General features: G+C 36.2%; 1 protein-coding gene across 13 annotated transcripts in view; it reads right to left on the bottom strand.

Moving 5' to 3' along the window:
* arhgap27 (Rho GTPase activating protein 27) overlaps window positions 1–23,462 on the bottom strand; it is a 79,350-nt gene that overhangs the window by 45,459 nt on the left and 10,429 nt on the right. For 8 of the 13 annotated variants that reach the window (XM_087275672.1, XM_087275687.1, XM_087275668.1 and 5 more), the window contains exon 2: window positions 15,585–16,418. In XM_087275672.1, coding sequence (XP_087131798.1) covers window positions 15,585–16,397 — 813 coding nt within the window. In that variant the 5' untranslated portion in view covers window positions 16,398–16,418. Of the gene's footprint in view, window positions 1–10,023; window positions 10,539–15,584; window positions 16,419–23,462 lie in introns of those variants that run through there. The other 5 variants (XM_087275681.2, XM_087275683.2, XM_087275686.2 and 2 more) reach the window with 3 other exon arrangements.

Raw genomic sequence — 23,462 nt, 5'->3', positions numbered from 1 at the left:
AAAGAAGAGAATCTCAGCTTTCCAGTGCTGTATCACATAACATTCGCGGACTTTCAGAGGCTCCGGAATCAGTGCGGTGACGTCATCAAAATTTGACAACGCTGATTTGACAAAGAAACGCTCGTCACTGTGTCTCCGGACAAATCAGACATGATACATTGATGCATTGTCCCTCCTCCATGCCCAGATTGGTTCAAACTCGCTATATCACAACCAATAAGCATAGGTTTCACTTTTGTTTGTGGACCAACACTGAGCTTTTTGAACAACACGAAATGAGAGATAGGCATACATTTCTGCGCAGCTAAATAAAACGCAAAAAAAAAAAAAGTTTTGCATTAAATAATTCTCATACTAAGTACTTTTGCATGCACAGCAGCACAGAAACATGACAAAACAGTGACACAGCAAAGACGAACTGCTGCTCTTGCTGTTTTCAAAAGACACAAATGAAGGTGCAGCTGTTTGTCTGCATTGCATACAACCACATCCAAATCCATATCCACAGACAACCATATCCATGGTGGCACATAAAACCTAAGGATGTTCCATATTGAATCTAGTTTCGTTATGTAACTATTTATAGTATAGTAAATATTTATATCTATTTTTTACTGAGGATTTGCACCATGTTTATTTGGACTTTGACACATTATTTATTATTTTTTTATTTGTTCATTGTACAAGTGGACACATTCTCTCACCTCAGCGGTCAAGATTAAGTCCTGAAAATCTCAACATGCTTACATTTCTTCATCACAACCTAGACTGAAAAAAATAACGCTTTAAATACATGTTTACAGCCATAAACTTGGTATTGCACTTTTGGTCTCCCATTTATCCTGCTTATAAGGAAGGACAGTTTAAGTTTATTTTTGTCTAATCTTAAAAGACCCTGCTTGTTTATTCCTTCTAATTTAATTTATTAAAATGGGAGATTTTTCAGTTTATTTTTATAAAAGACTTCTATAGTTCTATTAAAATGGTTCTTTCAAAAGTTTGTTGAAATAAAACCTTTGTTCAGTCAGAAAACGTGTTCTTAATCTTTTCAGGGTCTTTGCTATGAGAATTACTATTTAATACCGTATACCGCGAAACCGTCAAACCGTGGTATTGTTTTAGACGATTATCATACCGTAAAAAATTCATACCGTTACAACCCTAATATATATATATATGTATGTGTGTGTGTGTGTGTGTGTGTGTGTGTGTGTATATATGCACAGAGCCTATACTGTATTTATGAATTTATGTTTTGAGTTTTTTTAAATGTCACATCCATAACACTACAATTGCTGATATATATCTACGGAGAATGCTGATTATTCATATTATTTTATTCAAAGTGACATAAATAGTTGACATAAAAAACATAGTGAAAAAACTCAATTATTGATATCCTAAAAATGTTTTGCATATATACAGATGTCCAAGAAACTCCTACAGCAAAGCTAGACATTCAAATCTACTCCATATCTACATTTAAAAGAGGTCATAGTCAGATTCTGTATCTGATCTGAACACTGTACATTTGTACAGATTTGATTCTCTACAGCAGTCCGTCAGCCAATGGTGTGAGACCAATTGGAAAACCTGTTTTAAATCTGTGTAATTATGAATATTTATGACTAATAGTTTCAGTGAAGTTTCTGTGCATAACTGTGAATAAAAACAGAGTCTGACTAATATTAATGCTGCTATTGGGACTACTATACACATGAGTTTCCTTGTTGGAAACTGGACATGAAAGGCCATTTCAGTATTTATGACCGGGAAACTAAGGGTGCTTTTCCAAGGGTAATAAATGATACATTGTTGCATTTTCTGCCGTCTTTGGGTCGTTTTCACACCACACTGCTGGCTTCAGTCCGAACCAGTTGAAACAAATCAAAATGCAGTCATGTGACAAAATCCACATGTCTCATTGGCCAGACGTTGTTAAACATATTTCCTAAACTGCTTATTGATTGGTCAGAATTCACGTGCGGGAAAATGCCAATGAACTCCCGCAAGTAAACAAAACCGGCAGACACAAAATGTTGTTTTTACTCTGGAGGGAATACTGCGCTGGCTGATTGTATGCCTGCTTTAGACAAACTATACATTTCGAGAATGAAGTGCGGCTGCGGCTGGAAAACAGAGTTTAATGCATCAATCGTCACTTCAGGAGGAGGCGTGAATTAGTTTAGCTAAACTGCGAAATGGTCACCTTGCGGAAATATTACCAACGATCAATCAAGTAATGTTTTCCTCTCTCTCTCTCTCTCTCTCTGTGTTGTTAAAGCGCTGTCAACAAATATTTTTCCTTCATATCCCATAATGCACAGCGCATCGGCCTACGGCAGCTGGATTAGTCCAAAACGCGCAGTACTTTTTGCGGTTGGACCTGTTTTAGCACGAATCATATCCTCACCACAAACGAACCGCTCCAGGATTCGTTTGAAAGCGTACCGAGACCACCTCTTCAAGCAGGCCTCGATCCGCTTATTTGGTCCGCTGTTGGTGCGCACTCGAACACGATTGCTGCATTCTCACCTGCCCAAACGAACCGCACCAAAAAGGAAAACGAACTCTAGTGCGATTCAAACAAACTAAATAAGGCAGGTGTGAAAGCATCCTAAGATTTGAGTGAGCCATTAAACTGGGCCATGGCATCTTTCTCATTCTGATGCTCGGTTTAAACTGCAGCAGATCGTCTTGACCATCTCTACATGTCTAAATGCATTGAGCTGCTGCAATGTGATTGGCTGATTAGAACATTGCGTTAACAAGCAGTTGGACAGGTGTACCTAATAAAGCGACCGGTGAGTTCATATCCTCAATGTATTTGAATGGGATAAACTCCTAACCTAGACTCTATGAATGAGATTTCTGATAGCATGCAGATTAAATGCAGCACAATTCAGGTTAAGAAAGGCTACATGATGCCCATATGAAATAATACTCCACTGTGAGCCCACTATGAGCAATGGAAGACTTTTCTTTTCACATTTGAAAATAAAAACACATCAAACTCTATCTGACTATAAATGACACTGAGAAGATGGGTGTTGTGCGCTGTGCAGCAGTTATGTTAAAAACAAACTTAGTTTCTGTCCAGCAAGCTGAAAGCTGAGGAATTCGCAGCTATAATGAGTTCAGAAAGAAGTGATTGTCGGGTGCACAGAGGGGACGGCATGCTGCTGATTGCTTAACCAAATTACTAATCGACCAATGAAATGGAGGCTGCACAATCAGCAGCTTGAACCTCTCTTTTCACACACACACACATACACACACACACGCACACACTTTTACAGAAGAGCCTTTCAAGGGCCCCATTAGCACCCTCTCTCTGTTACATCACCAATCATGGCCTGGAATTTGGGATTACCTCACTGAATACTAAACGTCTGGCCTTTAGAAAACTGCTTGGAGACTGCAGTCATTATCTGTCCATCATCTTTCAGGTGCCTTTATCAAAGATACTTGCACTTTTTCATACTATTAGTAGGTGAAACTACATTAAAAACGATCACTTTAATTGTATTTATGATGCGAGGATGCTGTGGTTTCACTTAAGGTGGTTTCTAGGCAGTTTAAAATGGTCATTCAAAAAAGGTCTGCAATACTATTCGTGTCCACCTTTAATGGAAGTTTTTTGTGTGTGCTAAAAAATGTGCTGTTATACACTTGATGAAATAGTTTCACATCCTGTTCTTAGACGAGGAGTGGAAAATACTCAAACAGTAAAAGTGAGGTGAGTCTGAGTTCAGCTTACAATGGGTTCTCTCTCAATTTACCAATGAATTTCCATGACTCATCTATAGTCCTTGATGAACATTAGATAAGGATTTTTTTATTTATTAATTTCCCTTCGGCTTAGTTCCTTTATTCATCAAAGGTCGGCACCGCAGAATGAACCGTCAACTTATCCAACCCTTCCAGCCGCAACCCAGCACTGGGGAAACACCCATACACTCTTGCATTCACAGACATACACGACGGCCAGTTTTGTTTATTCAATTCACCTATAGCACATGTGTTTGGACAAGACATGGGATGATAATCGTTTTCAAGGTATACCACGGTTTGGAAAAGTCAAGGTTTTAAAACTGCCAAAATCTTCTGCTATACCGTTCCTAAGATATGTGTAAGATTTTTTATTTTTGTTTTTTTTTGTTTTTAGGACAACAGTATCACCAGCAGAAAAGATCTCCAAAGATTTTGTATTAAATTGTAAATGAATCAGTGTTTTTTAAACAAATGAAGACAGCAGATTTAATGATTTATTTGAATTATTTACCATGACATTCCAGCAGGCACACAACATCAAAAGACGTTAATATTAGGTTAGACGTAGGTCGTGACATCATTTGGTTTCAGTACTGACTAATCTAATGTATATGCACAAATATAATATTGTAGAGCATCATACAGAAAATATTAAGCTCAAAGATAGACTTGTCAGGGCTGTGCTCATATACGAGGTATGCTCATATAGTAGGTAGTGCTGTCGCCTCACAGCAAGAAGGTTGCTGGTTCGAGCCTCGGCTCAGTTGGCGTTTCTGTGTGGAGTTTGCATGTTTTCCCTGTATTCATGTGGGTTTCCTCCGGGTGCTCCGGTTTCCCCCACAGTCCAAAGACATGCGGTACAGGTGAATTGGGTAGGCTAAATTGTCCGTAGTGTATAAGTGTGTGTGTGGATGGGTTGTGGCTGGAAGGACATCTGCTGCGTAAAAACTTGCTGGATGGGTTGGCGGTTCATTCCGCTGTGGCGACCCAGGATTAATAAAGGGACTAAGCCGACAAGAAAATGAATGAATGAATGAATTTATCGTGTAGGAACATGCTAGACAAAATGATGATGATGTTATTTGAACAACTTTACAAATAAAAAAAGCACAAGGAGAGCATCATAAGAAGTTAATCAGGTAAAATGTATTAACAACAACAACAAAAAAACCCTGCACTCCTGTATTGCATATTGAATTTCATTCTCTAATAGCAAAGACCAAAACTTCCTCTATTCACACCTGAATCCCACAGAACGCACAGCCATGCACAGAGCGAAAAAAGAACTGAGAGCTATCGAGTGCCGCTCTCACCGGACCTGTTGGGGAAGTTTGGGTGCATTTTTCCTCGTTTTGAAACTAGCAGTGAAGATGCATTAATGCATCTTCAAACTAAATAATTTTTGTTTTCATGTATTATTTAACAGGACAAAAGAAATATTCCATAATCACTCTGTGAAAAAAGAAAAAAGAAAAAAAAAGGACCATAAAAAGCTTGTGGAGTATACCATAATGACACACTCCTCAAGACAGTGCTGACATTGCTTAAAATTTCATGGCAGATGCCCAATTATAGCATGCAGACCATCCGACAAGCAAGTTCTTTTCCTGCGGCGTCAAAACAAACTGCTGGAAGAGGAACTTTCCAGAGCAAAGCAGAATACTTCAGCAAAATAACAGCAAAATATCACAGGAGTTGAAAAGTGCTTTAACTGCAGGCTGCAATGTTGCGACAAAATCTGAATAATTCCATCGTAATAGGAATAATCAATTACTGCAGGAGGGGATCGCTTAACATTCATTTTGAACAAATATTCTCAGTAGTAAATGTTGTGGAATTTTGCATCAGAAGAGAAATGGGCTGAACTATTGTGCTAAAATTAGACTCTACAGTATAAAGTGCCGTCCTAATTACTAAACGGAGCGCAAAATGAGCACGTCAAAACCATGAACTACAACTAAGCAACAACACGATGATTAGCAGCTACTCACAGTGACCTTTTACACTGAAATAAAGCTGTGAAATGACAGTTATTTTATAACATCTCAAAACTTGAAAATTGTATATTTATAACAATATTTTAAAAGACACATTTTAAATAATATGATTTTTACGCTGTTGAGATTGTAGGTTTTTAAAACCTTTTAATAATTAAAGGGACAGTTCATGCAAAAATGACCATTTACTCCTGTGGTTTCAAATCTTTAGAAGTTTCTTATTTCTCTTCAACACAAATGATGATATTTTGAAGAATGTTGGAAACGGGTCACCATTGACTGACACAGGTGGAAAAACAAATACTAAGGAATGTTTACGACATTCTTCAACATCTCTTCTTTGTATTTTACTGGGATAGGCTTGGAACAAGTAAAGGGTGAGTAAATTCATTAATTCCTTTTCTTTTCGGCTTAGTCCCTTTATTAATCTGGGGTCACCACAGCGGAATGAACCGCCAACTTTCTTTTTCCCAAATAACTTCCAGGGAGGTAAGGGAAGAACACCCTACATTAGATAACATTGAGTAAAAAAAGATATCTTCCCTTTGAGAAAATAATAAATACAATTGTCAGAAAGATCAAGACGTATTCTGCCATCCTTATAGGACGATTCTAGAAAATGTCGTAGTTTTTATTTGGTAAATGAAATTCCTGTTTTAATAACTGAAATAATTTCAGGTTCCAGTTGTCAAATATCTGATCTAATTTCAAAATCCCTTTTAGTCTCCATGATCAAAAACCAGTGTTTTGAATAGCAGGGGGTAGGTCAGGGTTACTTGCAACCCAGGCTCATTCTGAAAACGTAGTCCAGCGGACGTTTCTGGAGACCGTGAAGTACGTCCCGGGAAGTACAGTATGTATGGCTGCATTTCATTTTTTTAAGCGAACTCTACGGGCCGGTGTGACGCCGTTCCCTTTCGCGCTTGCCGACTGACCGCTCACCTCCGTGTGGAGGGCTTTCCTGATGCAGTCAGTTTGTCCAGTCAGCTCATTGTGTGCGTCGGTGGACTTCAGATGCAGAGAGGAGGAGTTGACAAAGGCGTCCGGGTTCGAGTCCGGGGAAGAGCGGTTCCAGAAACCAGGTAAGACAAAAACAGAATCCAAAAAATAAAGCGAACGAATTCATAACAGGATGAGAATGCGGTGAAATCCGAAAACGTGGTAAAAAAAATAAATGAATCAGACGAGGGTTTTTCTTTTTCTAGATGGCTTTTCTAAATTGTTGCTCGGGTTTAGGAAAGCGAGCGGGCGGGCGGGTCAATCGGTAAAACTGGTTGGGTTCAGGGAAGGAGAAGGGTGGGTCAGCCGATTGGCCGGTCGCGCAGTCAATCATTCAGTCAGTCAGACAGCGGCCTCTCGTGGGTTGATACGGGAACAGCGCAGGCGCGAACTGCACTCGCGAGAGACATTCGAGATACGAAAAAGCGCCACACAGCGGCCTCTCGCAGACTCGCGAAAACAAAAACTGCACAAATACGTACCTCCCGGGACATATTTTGCGGTCTCTAGAAACGTCCGCTGGACTACGTTTTCAAAATGAGCCTGGGTTGGTTACATGAAATAGGAGAAAAAGTATAAGGAATATTCAAATACTTAACCGCATCTTTCCATGCCAAGAGAGTGTTTAATACTGCTTAAACAGTTTTTTTTTTATTTAAAAACTGCTTTTATTCTAGCCTAAATAAAACAAATAAGGCTTTCTCCAGAATAAAAAAAATTATCAGACATACTATGAAAATTTCCTTGCTCTGTTAACTATGATTTGGGAAATAAATTCAAAAGGGGGCTAATAATTCTGATTTCAACCAATGTATGTTAACGTCAGAATTTTTCTAAACATTCATTTATCCTTAAGAAAAGTCTATTGCTTCTTCCTGACTGGAATCCAGCTTTACAATACTTGCATTTGAGAAAGACCCATTTGCAAATTCCTCTCTAAACCTTTCAGCAAGTTGACTGGACTCAAACAGACATGCATATCTCTCGCAATCCTCAACTTCTCCAGCTATGAGGTTCACAGCCATGCGTGACGCTCCTGAGGATGCGAGGTCTTCCAGTGCACAGTGCTGTGGGAGAGGCATTAGCATAAGCTGACCTACATATCCGGGACTGCACACCAGTGCTGCACATTGTGCCCACCGAACTGAATGGCACCTCAGCCATGCCAATGCTGAAACCACCATCACTATGGAAACCAAAACTTCACTGGCAGGCCTCCAGAGTTTCCTGTGCGATCCCATCAACCTCAAACCCAGTGAGAAGCAGATCTCTCTTACAAACCTGCTGAAACGGACACTTTATGGACAGATGCGACCTAATGCACAATTATCTTTTGATTGCAAGCGAACAAAAATATAAGTCTAAGTTTGGATCTAAAACGAGTCCTTTTAAATTATAACTATTACATAAACTCAAGATAAGATCTCTGCTGATTGCTCAAACTACTTATTTAAAACGTCAACACGATACTTGAGTTTTTGGGTGATAACTTAATTCTTTTATGTTCAGTCCACGTAAATATGTAACAAAAATTGAGCTAATTTATTTGTGGGGCAACATGGTGGCTCAGTGGTTGCCTCACAGCAAGGTCTCTGGTTCGAGTCCCGGCTGGGTCAGTTGGCATTTCTGTGTGGAGTTTGCATGGTCTCCCCATGTTAAACTAAATTGGCCGAAATGCATGAGTGTAACTCAGTGTGTATGGGTGTTTCCCAGTACTGGGTTGCCGCTGGGTACAACATATACAAGCTGTATCAGTTGGTGAATCATTCTGCTGTGGCGACCACTGATGAATAAAGGGACTAAGCCTAAGGAAAATGAATGAATGAATGAATGAATGAATGAATGAATTAATTAATTAATTAATGATCGATTTGTGTTTGGACAACATGAAGGAACTGTGTGAAACTCTGTCTATTCTGACTGATAACTAATAATGAAAACAACTGTGATGTGCAATAGTAGAGTGATGGTAATAAAATTATATTATTATATATTCAGCTTTAATAAGTAATAAGATGATTGATAAAAGAAAACTATAACTTTTTACCATGATTTAAAAAAGTTACCCACAAAAGACAAAATACTTTGCTACTATCCTTCATAAAAGGATTATAGATGTGTCTGCAAGATTTTAATCATTCAAATACAATACAATTGTGTATGCTCACTCGTTCTTTTATATAATTATTAAGTAAAGCTCAGGACAAGTAGTTCTTTAATTTTTTACAGTGCTCAGCATTAGGCATGGGGCCATAACCGTTTTTAAGTATACCGTGGTTTGAAAAAGCCAAGGTTTTAAAACCCAAATTTTTTAAGGCAGGTTAGGGTAATAAGGCAAGTTATTGTATAACGATAGTTAGTTCTGTAGACTATCGAAAAAAAAAGTTACTTTAAAGGGGCTAATACTTTTGTCCTTAAAATGTTTTTTTTTTTAATTAAAAACTGCTTTTATTCTAGCCGAAATAAAGCAAATAAGACTTTCTCTAGAAGAAAAAATATTATCAGACATACTGTGAAAAATTTCCTTGCTCTGTTAAACATCATTTGGAAAAAATAAAATAAAAATTATATATATATATATATATATATATATATATATATATATATATATATATATATATATATATATATATATAAATAATGGGGGGCTAATAATTCTGACTTCAACTGTACTCTATTTAAAAACTTTATCCTAAAAATGAAAGATAAACTGACATTTTACATCCCCTCATTCCAACCCATATGACAAAAATACTATAGTAACATACAGTAAATATTATAATAGTATTTTTCAACCATACTATACTTTAATGAATTGGCCTATATTGTGGTAATTCTATACTTTATGTAGTAATGAAAAGATGAACCAATACATTTCTCCAATATTATAAGCTAGTTTACTGTAGTAAACTCTATAAATACTGTATACTGTATTAGTTCACAACACAACAGCATGCTGTAGCAATCATTAACATTGTAAATACTATAAAATTATACAATTTACATGTAATTTACGGTCCAAAAACAGTATTAATAACATGATTCCACCATAACACCTTCTGCATGTCAGTAGCATTACAAATCTATAGTACGTTTTGTACTATGGTACTTGTTTAATGTATTTAATACATATTGACAAATTTTTCACTTTCACAATCATTAGCCTAACCTCAACAAACAGTCATGCTAATTAAATCGCCATATCATGCTCTATAAGAAACAATAGTTTAGGCTATTCGTCAAATCCACTCACTTCTGTCAGATTCCTCGCGGTATCCAACAGGAAGAACGGGTTTAATCTGTCATACCTTAAAACAGGTGTTCGCCCAGGTAAAACCGTCTCCAAAACGCTAAATTACAGAAACCGGCAAACAATACTCCAAACGGCAGCGGAGCTGTTTATAATCCATCTTATTGCCGCTGGCGTGCTTTAATCGCCACTCCACAGGGAAACTAACAGGTGTGTTTGTGGGAGTGGTTGCAATCGCCTGGCAGGCTACTCGTACAGTACTGAACTGTACCACATACTGTGCCACACACACTCACTAGGGCACTACAGGCGCAACTCACCTAACCTGTTGTGCTCTTCATTTGACTTTAGGAGTATGCTTGAAACCCCCCCCTTCCCCCAACACAGTCAAATTAGCAGGCTTGTGTTTATCCGTGCATCACTGGTAAAAACAGGATGTAAAGTTTGTAGTAACCCTTGGATAATAATAATAAAAAGCGTCCATACGCACCGTGTCGAGCACTGTCTGCGAGCGGTCTGACGGATGGAGAAGCCGCCCTCACACAAACACACAAGCAAACCATTGACATGCAGATCACTTGGCATGAGCTCCAGAAATGGTGGAGTCTGACTGGGGGCTTGATCAGGGTCGAAACATAGCTAATACATAAGGTCCAGAATACAGCTATCTGGGCGTATGAGGGGTCATTCCAACAAACATAAAACGTCATAAAGACTAAAAATGAATAGGGTAAAAATCAACAGCAAAACAATAATAATAACTATCACAATAGCCCACGTCCACATCTAAAAGACTATAAATTGCATTACTGTATTATGAGTTTTTTTAAAAACGTTATCTTTAAATATGCAAACTATGCATTAGGCTACTTAATTAAATATGCGCTGATTTGTATGTCTAGAATTCATGTTCTAACCTTAATATAAAAATAAAGTCTTAAATAATCTTAAAATGTCACAATTATGCTATCTTAAACGCCTTAACCTATTATTTTTTGACCCTGTTACAGACAAACTATTAGCTATAAATGCTAAGAATTTGTTTTGTGCTTAAAGATGTCTAATAGATATCCAAACATAGATGTCTTGGCTAAAACAAGGTTAAATGTGGGCCAATTTGTCTACTTGATAACTTGTCAGACTTTCGCAGACAGTACAAATTTAGCTTTGTTTAAACTAATTCATCTATGTTTTGATGTCGATTAGATGTCTTTTAAACACAAAAATGCCTGGTGGGTTAGTATTATGTAATGGGTAATGGGATTTAAAAAAAATCCAAATCTAATATTTGACATGACTAATCTTTTAATTAAAAAAAAAAAAAAAAAAAGACTAATAAATATATATATACATACATGCATACAGTTGAAGTCAGAATTATTCACCCCCCGAATTATTAGCCCCCTGTAATTTTCAAGGCCCCTTTATTATTATTTTTTTTTTCTGTAATTTTATGTATTTTATTGCAATTTATTTAAAAACTGTTATTTTTGTTTGCCTATTTTATTACTCAACCTTGAGATGACAGTATGTAATACTGTATATACCATTTAGTTTGCATGTATGTATGCTTGAAACAATTAAAAAAAAACGGTGATTTAAACAAGTGTGGTTTTGCTTTTGTAAATCAATTCTAATAAGACAGCGCCCCCGTGTGGGAAAATTAAAGTTTGAAGTAAACCATAATGATAAAAGTATGGACCTTATTTGTAAGGTTTATAGTCAGTAAAAGTGGCACATTATTAAAAAATAGCTTTTTGGTGTGCAGCTCCTAAAAAGGTGACAATAAAATACAGTCTTGAAATCACACATGTAACTCAATCAGTTCCTCCAATCAGACACCTTGAGTAAAATGTTAAAAGATACAAACAATATCTCCATATGATATCAGATTATTCTGTTAAAGGCACATTTATCCACATTTATGAGTTTCTTTATTCTGTTTCTTTCATCTGTTAAACACTAAAGAAGAAAACCTGTAACTATTGACTTCCATAGTGGGAAAAACAAATACTCAATGGTGTACAAATACTCAATGAAAATCAAATGCTTACAGGTTTGCTGTTCAAAATATCTTCTTTAGTGTTCAACAGAAAAACGAATGTCAGACAGGTTTGGAACAAGTAAAGGCCGAGTAAGTTTTAGGTGACCTGTCCCTTAAATATGTCTTTCTTGTAAAGTCTTTTTTGATTAGTCGCCCGTAATAAATAGAAATAGACTTTTGCTATTTGAACCATATAGAAAATAACTCTTCGGTAGCATTTTTAGAAAGCCCAGTAGTAAAGTGAATACTTTGAGGCAGCTTTTATTTGAGATACAGCCAGTGTGTTTTTATTGACTCATTCTTCAGACAACTATAACACTCTTTACTCTGTTTTACTTGTTTAAAACATATTTGATATTCTTTCATCTGTTGAAAACAAACAAAGATACTTTAAAAAAAATACAATTTACTTCCATAGTGTTTGTTTTTCCTACAATGGTTACAGGTTTTCATCTTTTTTCAAAATATCTTGTGTTCGACAGAATAAAACAATTATAATTGAGTAAGGAAAGTGAGTAAACAGATTAAATAGATTTTTGGATTATTATTCCTTTAATAATATTACAGTCTTGTCCTTACAAGTGAAAACATTGTTTATTTGAAATATCTGTATTTATATCTTTTACTTCAAAAAAATTCTGACCCACAAAGTAATCTGCAGACATTTTGGCCCACCACTGAATCGTTTTATTTACTTATGTATATAAATATATGTTCAGTTTTTAAATTAATTTCAGTAATATTATTTAATAATATGCACATTTTTATAATATTCATTTACAATACAGTTTGTAAAGAAATATTTTCTGTATTTTAGTAGATAATTGAGTACACCCCATTTAGAAAATGAATATTTGAATCAATTTCTCAGTGAATATAGGCAATGTATTTTGGTCCATTTAAATAAAACAGATATATTTATTAAAATCATATTTCAGTCTCCAAACATATTTAGAAATTGAAAGATAATACAATTAAATTCAAGCAAAAAATAGCAAAAAATAAAATAAACTAAAACCTACAAAATTTCAATTAAACTTTTAAAATTATATGCTTCTCTAATTTTTCCTCTTTTTAAAATGTGCATTTAGTATTTTTAAAAATATGAAAAAAATATTTTTGGTAATAATATTTTTAATTAGTTTTTTTTCTAATCAACATAAATGTGTGTACTAGTTTTTGGAACGATATTATAAGCAATTTTGTTAGATTAGCTCCAGATTTGGCTTCAGTACTGACTATAATGTATGTGCACAAATAAAATATTGTAGAGCGTCCTATTAAAAAATATGAATTCAAAAGAGAGATTTGTGAGAGGTGTAGTTATAAATGCTGAGCACCGTATTATACAGGTTTCCTACACATTTTCACTACTAAAATTCCATGACTTTTCCAGAACTGTCTAGTAGATTTAGAACAATAAGGTTCATTAGTTAATGGTAATTAATGCATTTACTAACATGAACAAATAATGAACAATACATTTACTACAGTATTTATTCATGTTAGTAAATGTTAGTTAATGAAAATACAGTTGTTCATTGTTAGTTCATGTTAACTCATGGTTCATTAACTAATGTTAACAAGCATGAACTTGGATGTTAATAATGCATTAGTAAATGTTCAATTATGATTAATAAATGCTGTACATGTGTTGTTCATGATAAGTTCATGTTAGTAAATCCATTAACTAATGAACCTTATTGTAAAGTGTTACCGATTTTTATGATGTATAATGTTTCATGTAATGTCTATATATCCATGGTAAATAATAGGAAAAACAATGACGTTTAAATCTATTACAGCATATCACAAAACACGCAACTATCTATTTTGTTTAAATTTGTTTTTAAATTGATTTTGATAATGCTTACACAGCACAAACAATGTGAGAGTAAGTTTCTGGCCAAGGACAGACAAAAGTAAAGACAACTAACCTATATTCAAGTTAGGGATGCACAATATTTAGTTTCTGCATCGATATCTCAATGTGTCACGTCGCAGCAATATTGGGATTATAGTTTAATATAGAGTTTTATCATAATGGAGTAAAAGTTGATCATCTGCATGCATTTTTAAAGAGATAGTTCACATAAACATTACATCCCATTTTATTACACCCTTCACTCGTTTCAAACATTTATGAGTTTTCATTTTTTTAATGAACACAAAAAGAATATAATTGAATAACTCCTATAGTATTGAAACAAGTGAAGTGTGAGTAAACAGTGAGTACATTTGAATCTTTGGGTAAACCATCCCTTTAAGCCTGTGACTGTGTGAACATTTTAATATTTCAGAGTTTAAAACATCCAACCACAAGAAATTTTCTTGTAATTATAATGAAGATTATATAATATAAAATGAAGACAATGCAGTGTTGATTATTCAATATCTGTACCTGATTAGTGAATACCTGAAAACTATAATTCACTTTTATCTTTACTATATTGTATTTATCTATGCTTGTAATTTATTTGTTGCATATTATTCATGATTCACTCCTTTACAAAATCCCCCAATCAATCCACATAAACCTGTTAAATCATCTGGTGAAATTGTATTCACATCGCAATATTTATCACAGAAATACTAAATACAGTAATGTCAGATTTTTCCAATATCTCGCAGCCCTAATTCAAGTACACAGATATTAGTTTAACAAACTTTCATGACTTTTTCAAAACTTTGTGGGTTTTTCAGTTTCTACAAAAGTTTTCCACGACTGGATAATACCATGTCAAAGTTCCAACCCAATCTCATTCTGAAAACGTAGTCCCGCGAACGTTTCTGGAGACAGCGGAATACGTCCCGGGAGGAACGTACGGCTGCGTTTATTTTTTTTCAAGCGAACGAATTCGAGTCCGGGGAAGAGCGGTTCAAGCAATCAGGTAAGACAAAAACAGAATCCCAAAAATTAAGTGAACGAGTTTCGTAACACGGTGAGAACACGGTGAAATCTGAAAACGCGGTAGAAAAAAAAAATCAGGGCTTTTCTTTTTTCGGACGGCTTTTGTAAACTGTTGCTCGGGTTTAGGAAAGCGAGCGGGCGGGCGGGTCAATTGGTAAAATTGGTTGGGTTCAGGGAAGGAGGAGGGCGGGTCAGCCGATTGGCCGGTCGCGCAGTCAATCATCCGGTCAGTCAGACAACGGCCTCTGGTGGGTTCACGCGAGAACAGCGCAAAAACAAAAACTGCAGCCGTACGTACCTGCCAGGACGTATTCCGCGGTCTCCAGAAACGTGGACTACGTTTCCACAATGAGCCTGGGTTGCAAAGTTCCATGACTTTTCCAGGTTTTCCATGACCGTATGAACCCTGATTATGTGGATCTAATTGGACTAGCATCGTAAACTTAAAATAAAAGTTAGAAAGATATTATTTATTATTTATGTTTGATTTTTTACATTCTGCATCAATCTTTCTCTTTTACAAAATTTTCTACAGAAATAACAATAAAAATGTCTGCAGATTCCATCTGACCTTGGTAACCTGAAAACTTTACATGCTGTATCACTTACCATAGGCGCATCTGGTGTGACAGGGGTTGTGTTTACAGTCATGTCAGCTTCATCTTTTGGGGATTCCGGTTCTCTCACTGTATCCAAACTCTCATACACATTCTTCTCTTTACCCATGACGTCCAATACTTCACTCCAGCCAGCTCTATTGAGCATCTGAATGTCTTCATCAATGGTGCTTGAGTCCACACGCGGCCTCCCTACTGAATCTTTAGGATCATCCACTGATCTGGTGTCTGTCTCCGTGGACTGTGTTGTGTTAACTGTATATACAGGCGGAGGCAGAATAATAAATGCTGTTTCTCCATTGGTTGGAGAAGAAGTGTTGGAGGATACAGGAGGACCAGCCTCTGCTTCAGTCTTTATGGGGTCAGGATCCAAACCCTTGAGTTCGAAGAATTCCTTTGGAATAATAAATGTTGATATCCTATGACCGTCTTTCTCTGTGTCTCGTTTTATAGAGTCAGGAACTCGAAGCGTGACCTCAGCAGGATCAGCTGTCTGTGAGCCGAACTGGAGGGATTCATATCCGCTAAACTCTTCCGGAGGGTCCAGTGGAGTTTGGCTGGTCTCAGGTGGGAGTTCGGTCACGTATTTCGCTGGGATGTAAAAAGGTTTGTCTGCTGCATCCTTTTGGACGTGCCACCATTCCTCGTTGGTCTTGTTTACTAATATGTAGTGCTCATTGGGTTTAATGGACACGTTTCTGCCATCTCGGGCAGTGTAGGTGTATTCATAGTTCACCAGAACCTGCTGTGAAAGAGACATCGTGGCCCAAACGTGCTGCGGTGCAAACAGCGGATCAGGGTTCATATAAAGACATCATCGTGAGATCTGAAGATAAAGGAGAAGACAAACAATAGGTCATGTGTCTGAAATTACCCAGAGCCGAAGATAAAATAACTGCTTACTAAGAACTATATAGGGGCAATCGAGGAATATAAAGTACCAAGCAATAAAAACACAAACAATACTTTGTTTTCGGACTTTCAAATACAGTACAAAACATAGTAAAGGAAGGGGAATAAGGGAAAACAAAATACAACACAAATAAATTAAATACTTACTAGGGATAAGCAAATACTATATAAGATACACAATACATTTATATTTAGTCATTTAAGCTTTTGTCTGATGTGACTTACAATTGAGGAGGCATTCAGCGATTCAACAAGAAGAGGCACAAGAAGTGCTAACTATACAGGAACTATAGTGCTCAGAGAATTAGTGCTAGAGGAAGGTTTTTTTCTAACTGTGTAGAGTGTTTTTACCAAGCGGCAACCTCCCGCTCTCCCTTGGTAAGCAAATACGGAAGTAACTGAAACTGCAATTCATCGAAGTCCCTCTAGTCCTGGCTCCATAATGCTGTGTTTACACCAGACGCGGAACGCGCGGATAAATCGAGCTATTCGCGTGTAAATAGCCGCGTGAACATTTGAGTTTACTCGCTTCATTCGCGCGTCAAAACCCGCTTCATTCGCATGTCAAATTCACTTCAGAACAGACACGGATTCGCGTGATGGGCAGGGCTTCTGTCTGCCCTGTGACTCTAGCTTCATAGCTAAAAGGCTAACATGGATTTTATGAAGAAAATAACAGTGTTTATGTGCTTTATGAAGACTGAAAAACAGTGTCGATACGTTTAGGGTCGTGTCTGAGTCCACTACATCCTTTCAGAGGTGCATCCAGCTCTGTGAGCTCATAAACTCCTCCAGAAACTTAATCTGGATGACTGGATGACCTCTGACTGGGCCAAGCCGAGTTTAATGAACTGTTGTCGGTGAAGGCTGGAGCATTTCCCTCGGAACACCGACAACAGGTTCTACGTCACAATCACGCCCCCACAAGAGCAAGCTTCTGATAGGTTAACGCGGCGCAAATGTACGCTGAAGTTCAGATTTTCGAATTCGAGAGATTCGCGCGAAACGCTCGTTAAGCGCGTCAAACGCGCAAAACGCTCAATTTGCCCCGCGCCATTCACGCAATTTGCGTCATTCGCGCCACGCCATTCGCGAGTATCGCGCCGCAGGATGTCTATTCGCGCGTTTGCATTGACTTAACATGTAAATCACTCGCGCTTGACGCGCGTACCGCGTCTGGTGTGAACGCAGCATAACAGAGCAAATTTCCATTGACCCCAGTGTTAAAACGGCCAACTTTACAGCATAAAAAAGCTGTTTACAGCCTGGTACAAAAAACAATTTTGATTCATGTAGCTAAGATTACGCTTCATGACAACTTTGAGGGGGGTGAATTTTTTATAACTCATCCATTTCCTTTATATTGTTATATTAAGTCTGCATAATTACTTGAGTGACAGGTAGGTCTCGCTGGTCTCCGTCACTTCACCTAAGCTGATTCCGGCTGATTAGCCGCTGAACTCTGCATTTACATCATATTTTTGTGTTGTTTTATGTGGCTTTACACAGTCAGTTGCCTTTTGAAAATATTTCAATTAATTGTGCTCACAAACCATTCACGTGGTCTCTATTTCCCAGGTAAGTGAAATAATATACTTATATACCATCTCTATAAATGCATTTGCTTTATTTAAGATCATTCATCATTTATGTTTTTCTTCAGAGCTTTAATGCACTCCAGAATCTGACAGATTGATTAGCTGTAGGCTCTAGAACAGTCATCTGAAATGTTGTCTGTTATGCCTGGTTTTCATAAATAGCCTTGCGTTTACTAACACAGACTATATCTGTAGTGTTTGGAAGTAATTAGTGTTTTCCTCCAGTAGAAAAATGTCATGGGCGCAATTTTTTGTGATTTGATGTATTCCAGCAGTGTTTTAAAAAGACTACACACATATTGATATAGTGTACAACCAAGCATATGTGGTCAGAACACAAACGAGTCACAGGTAATGAAGTAAGCATTTCTCCCAAAGAAAAACACGTCTAAGCAAAATGTTAGCAGGCGTCTGTAGCTCCGCTTCTTTGCCCTTATTATTATTTTTGTTTTATTATGTTTTAGGGGTTTTTCACCTTTTATTGGGATAGGATAGTGGAGGACAGACAGGAAAGTATTAGGACCAGAAAGAGGGGAAGGGTTGGCATAGGACCTCGAGCCGGGAATCAAACTCGGGTCGCCGTGAGCACCATGGTGCTATATGTCGGCGCACTTAACCACTAGGCTATTGGTACTGACTCTTTGCCCTTATTTGGTATCCCCCGGTGGGTGCGATGACGCACGAACAAAATGTTGACGGTTGGCCACGCCTACTTTTAGCTTCTTTTGCATTCTTCAAAAAAGCCCTATAGGTGACGTCACTGATACTACATCCATATCTTTTACAGTCTATGGTTTTTACCTGTGTGAAGCACACTTCATAGCTGTACAGTGTATGTTTTTGTAAGAAAGTGTCTGGTGCAAATGTGTCGGTTAAAGTGTCAGAGAGATGAAAGAGTGTGTTTTCTGCAGGTGGTTTGTCAAGTACACTTAGTTTGTGGTTGTAAAATAAAACAACACACTAAACACACACTATATGAAACTTTATGCATAGAAATTGTGAATTTTAATGAATACAAAATGCAAAACAAAATCAAAAGAAAAATAGCTAACTAAAGCAAAACTTTGTGTACAGACTTGCGAGGAACGTTTATATGACAAAAATAACAACAACAAAACAAAAACATAAATACAAAATAATAACAAAAACAAATCAAAACTATACAATGTTCTTAGCGCATAATATTGGCCATATGAAATCTACACGTTTGCACATTTCAAATTATCTCTGCAGAAATGAACAATTTGAATGTATTGAACTCAATAAAATGTAAACATTATTACGTTATCAAGTTACTGGTATGCATGAACTTATTCATAAATTACAATTAACAATTTAAAACAAAATAATGATGTTATATTGCGTAAATGTAAAAAATACATTAAGTAAATGGGCAACACTTTATTTTGCTGGTCCGTTGGAGTATTAGTAGGCTGTCTGCCTAATATCTGTTGGTACAGACATTCAACAGGCATTTAACTGACTATAAGAAACTTTGCAAGTACATGTCAACTTACACTAACCCCAACCCCAACCTAACAGTCTACTTATATTCTAATGAGAATTAGTTGGCCGGTAGATGCACTGTAACCTAAATTCAAAAAACAAACCATCAAAATAAAGTGTAAACAGTATATGTGACAGAAAACATAATGCTGGTATGATAACTGAATGCAATATTTTGAAAATGACACATTTTTAGTATTTATTCATTTGTAAGTAGGCCTATCGCAATAGTCTATATATGGACTTATCGGACAACACATGGACTTGACCGCAATCATTTTTGTGCAATATCTCTATTTCTGTTGGAGGTGTCAGTATGATAAAAAACAGTATAGATTTTACTATAAATCACTATAGTGGGTGTCTGACAAATGACATTAGATCTGGTAGCAGATATTGCAGCCTCTGTAACTTTTTAGCTTGCACTTGTATGTTAACATTTATTATTATTATTTATTTCGCATACGCATTTTTACATTCTAATTCCAATGCCCAATTATTGAATTGTTAAAATGACTATAATTAAATTAAATACTGTTAGGAATAAAGTACTAACCTATCATTACTGTAATTTGAGGTGACTACAATGCAACTTGATGTACAAATGTATTCCCTGTAAAGTAATTATGATGGCAATACCTTTTATTTAATTATTTTTTATTGTTATTATTTTCTTTTAATTGATTTTTTTCTTTATTATAATTTTAAAGATATTTTTTTATGTATACCCTCATGACTAAGGGGTTAAATTGTTTGGGAAGGGGTTTGTTCTGTAAAAAAATATATTAAAAAATCTTAAATAAAAGTTAAATAAATAAATAAATAAATAAATAAATAAATAAATAAAATACTATGTGTTCTTTGAAAGAGTGTACTTGCATTATGATTATATTATATTGCTATTCAGGCATTATAGAACGAGTGGCATAAAATGATCTTAAAATGACTATAATATTGTTTATCGCTCATTTATCATTCAGCGAAAAATAAATATCCTGACAGACCTAAATTTAAGTTTGTAAAGATGCTCCTCCCTAAATAAATAACACTTCAGATGTTGTCAGCATGTAAACACTGTAAGTTTACATGTTCTTACCAATATGATTAAGAGTCTACAGCATGAAAACAAAAGTAAATGACCGTTTGGTAGAACACTTTACCAAAATACATGACAAAATCTATGTTGGAATATAATATTTTACTTATTGACTTATGACAAAAAGAAGCAAAATAAATAAGTAATGTAAAGACCTGTTTATACCAAAGGGCCAATGGGCAATAAATAATGTTCTATATATTAAAAGTGCACACTTACTTATGTTTCCCTCTACAAAACAACACTACTTATACGTACTTCAGTAGCAACCGCTTGTATGATTCTGAGCCAATAAAAGGATTTATATATTGTATATTAAATCACTGTCTGTCATAAAATAAAGGATCTTTTTATTTTTATCATGATACACAATTTTTTATATTTAAACAGGATGTTGATGCGACCTTTTTTCAGTATGATGACGTATTTGCAACTGAAACGGAATATTGAGTCGGTATATGGGTTAGATTTGCAGCACAAATCTGTGTGCAAAAGATCACGTTCTGAGCATGCAACAAGCCACTGTGCTTACTCAAGACAGGATCTTTGCATTCAGAATTGTTAATGCACATGCAACAAACCATTTTGCATACTTGAAACATAATCTTTTGAACACAAAATTGTCAACGCACATGCATCAAGCCATTTTGCATGCATGAAACACGATCTTTTGAACACAGAATTGTTAAAGGCACATGCAACTGGCCATTATTGACACAAACTTGATTTTTTGTGTACAGAATTGTTAAAGCACATGCAACAAGCCGTTTTACACACTTGAAACAATCTTCTGAACACAAAATTGTTAATGCGCATACAACAAACCATTTTGCATACTTAAAACATGATCTTTTGTGCACAGAATTGTTAAAGTGCATGCAACTGGCCCTTATCCACACTCAAAACATGATTCTTTGATGCAGAACTGTTACCACTGATGCAACAAGCCATTTTTCCACTCTCAAAAGCTGATCTTTTGAACCTAGAATTGTTAATGTGTATGCAACAAGCCATTTTCCACCCTCAAAACATGATCTTTTGCACACAGAATTGTTAAAGTGCATACAACAAACCATTTTGCATGCTCGAAAACATGATCTTTTGTGCAGAATTGCTAATGCACTTGCATCAAGCCATTTTTCATGCTCGAAACATGATCTATTGAACACAGAATTGTTAAAGCGCATGCAACTGGCCCTTATCCACACTCAAAACATGATTCTTTGATGCAGAATTGTTATCATGGATGCAACAAGCCATTTTTTTCACACTCAAAAGCTGATATTTTAAACCTAGAATTCTTAAAGTTCATCCAACTAGCCAATATCCACACTCAAAACATGATCATTTGAAGACAGAATTGTTAATGCCTATGCAACTAGCCATCTTGCATGCTTGAAACATGATCTTTTGAACAGAATTGTTAAAGCGCATGCAACTGTCCATTATCCACACTCAAAGCATGATCTTTTGAACACAGAATTGTAATTGCATATGCAACAAGCCATTTTGCACACTCAAAACCTGATCTATTGAACACAGAATTGTTAACGTGCAAGCAACTGGCCATTTTCCACATTAAAAACATATTTTTTTTGATGCAGAATTGTTACCACGGATGCAACAAGCCATTTTTCCACACTAAAAACCTGATCTTTTAAACAGAATTGTTAACACATATGCAACTAGCCATTTTCCACCCACAACACCTGATCTTTTGAACACAGAATTGTTAAAGAGCATGCAACTGGCCATTATACACACTCAAAACTTGATTTTTTTTTGTGCCCAGAATTGTTAACGCACATGCAACAAGCCATTTTACACACTTGAAACATAATCTTTTGAACACAGAATTGTTAACGCGCATGCAACAAGCCATTTCGCATGGTTGAAACATCATCTTTTGTATACAAAATTGTTAACACACATGCAACATACCATTTTTCCACACTTAAAACATGATCTATTACACACATATTTGTTAAAGTGCATGCCACTGGCAATTATCCACACTCAAAACATGACTTTTTGATGCAGAATTGTTACCATGGATGCAACAAGCCATTTTTCCACCCTCCAAACAAGATCTTTTGAACACAGAATTGTTAAAGTGCATGCAACAAGCCATTTTGCATGCTCGAAACATGATCTTTTAAAAACAGAATTGTTAAAGTACATGCCACTGGCCATTATCGACACTTAAAGCATGACGTTTTGATGCAGAATTGTTACCACGGATGCAACATGCCATTTTCCACTCTCAAAAGCTGATCTTTTGAACACAGAATTGTTAAAGAGCATGCAACTGGCCATTATGCACTCTCAAAACTTGATTTTTTTTTGCGCCCAGAATTGTTAATGCACATGCAACAAGCTATTTTACACACTTAAAACATAATCTTTTAAACACAAAATTAACGCACTTGCAACAAACCATTTGTTCGCACTCAAAACATGAACTATTTTGCACACAGAGTTGTCAACATGCATGCAACAAGCCATTGTCCGAGCTCAAACTTTTTTTTCCTTCTGAATACAGATTAATCGTTCGCTCTAAACTAACAACGTGCCTAGAGCAAAATAAACATTGTAATTGAGTTTTTCACGGTGACTGAACCGAAAATATACTCTTTGTTATCTCACAAACAGGATTTGATTTATGGGGTGGGATGTTTTTCTGTCATATCCACAACACACTAAATATTTGTAAAGCTGAGGAATGCAGAAAAACAAGGGGAACTACAGGTGTGTCGGT

Source organism: Danio rerio, chromosome 12, assembly GCF_052040795.2.
Source record: "Danio rerio strain M-AB ecotype USA chromosome 12, GRCz13ab, whole genome shotgun sequence".
NCBI lineage: Eukaryota > Metazoa > Chordata > Actinopteri > Cypriniformes > Danionidae > Danio > Danio rerio.
This window is presented reverse-complemented; position numbering and strand designations above follow the sequence as displayed.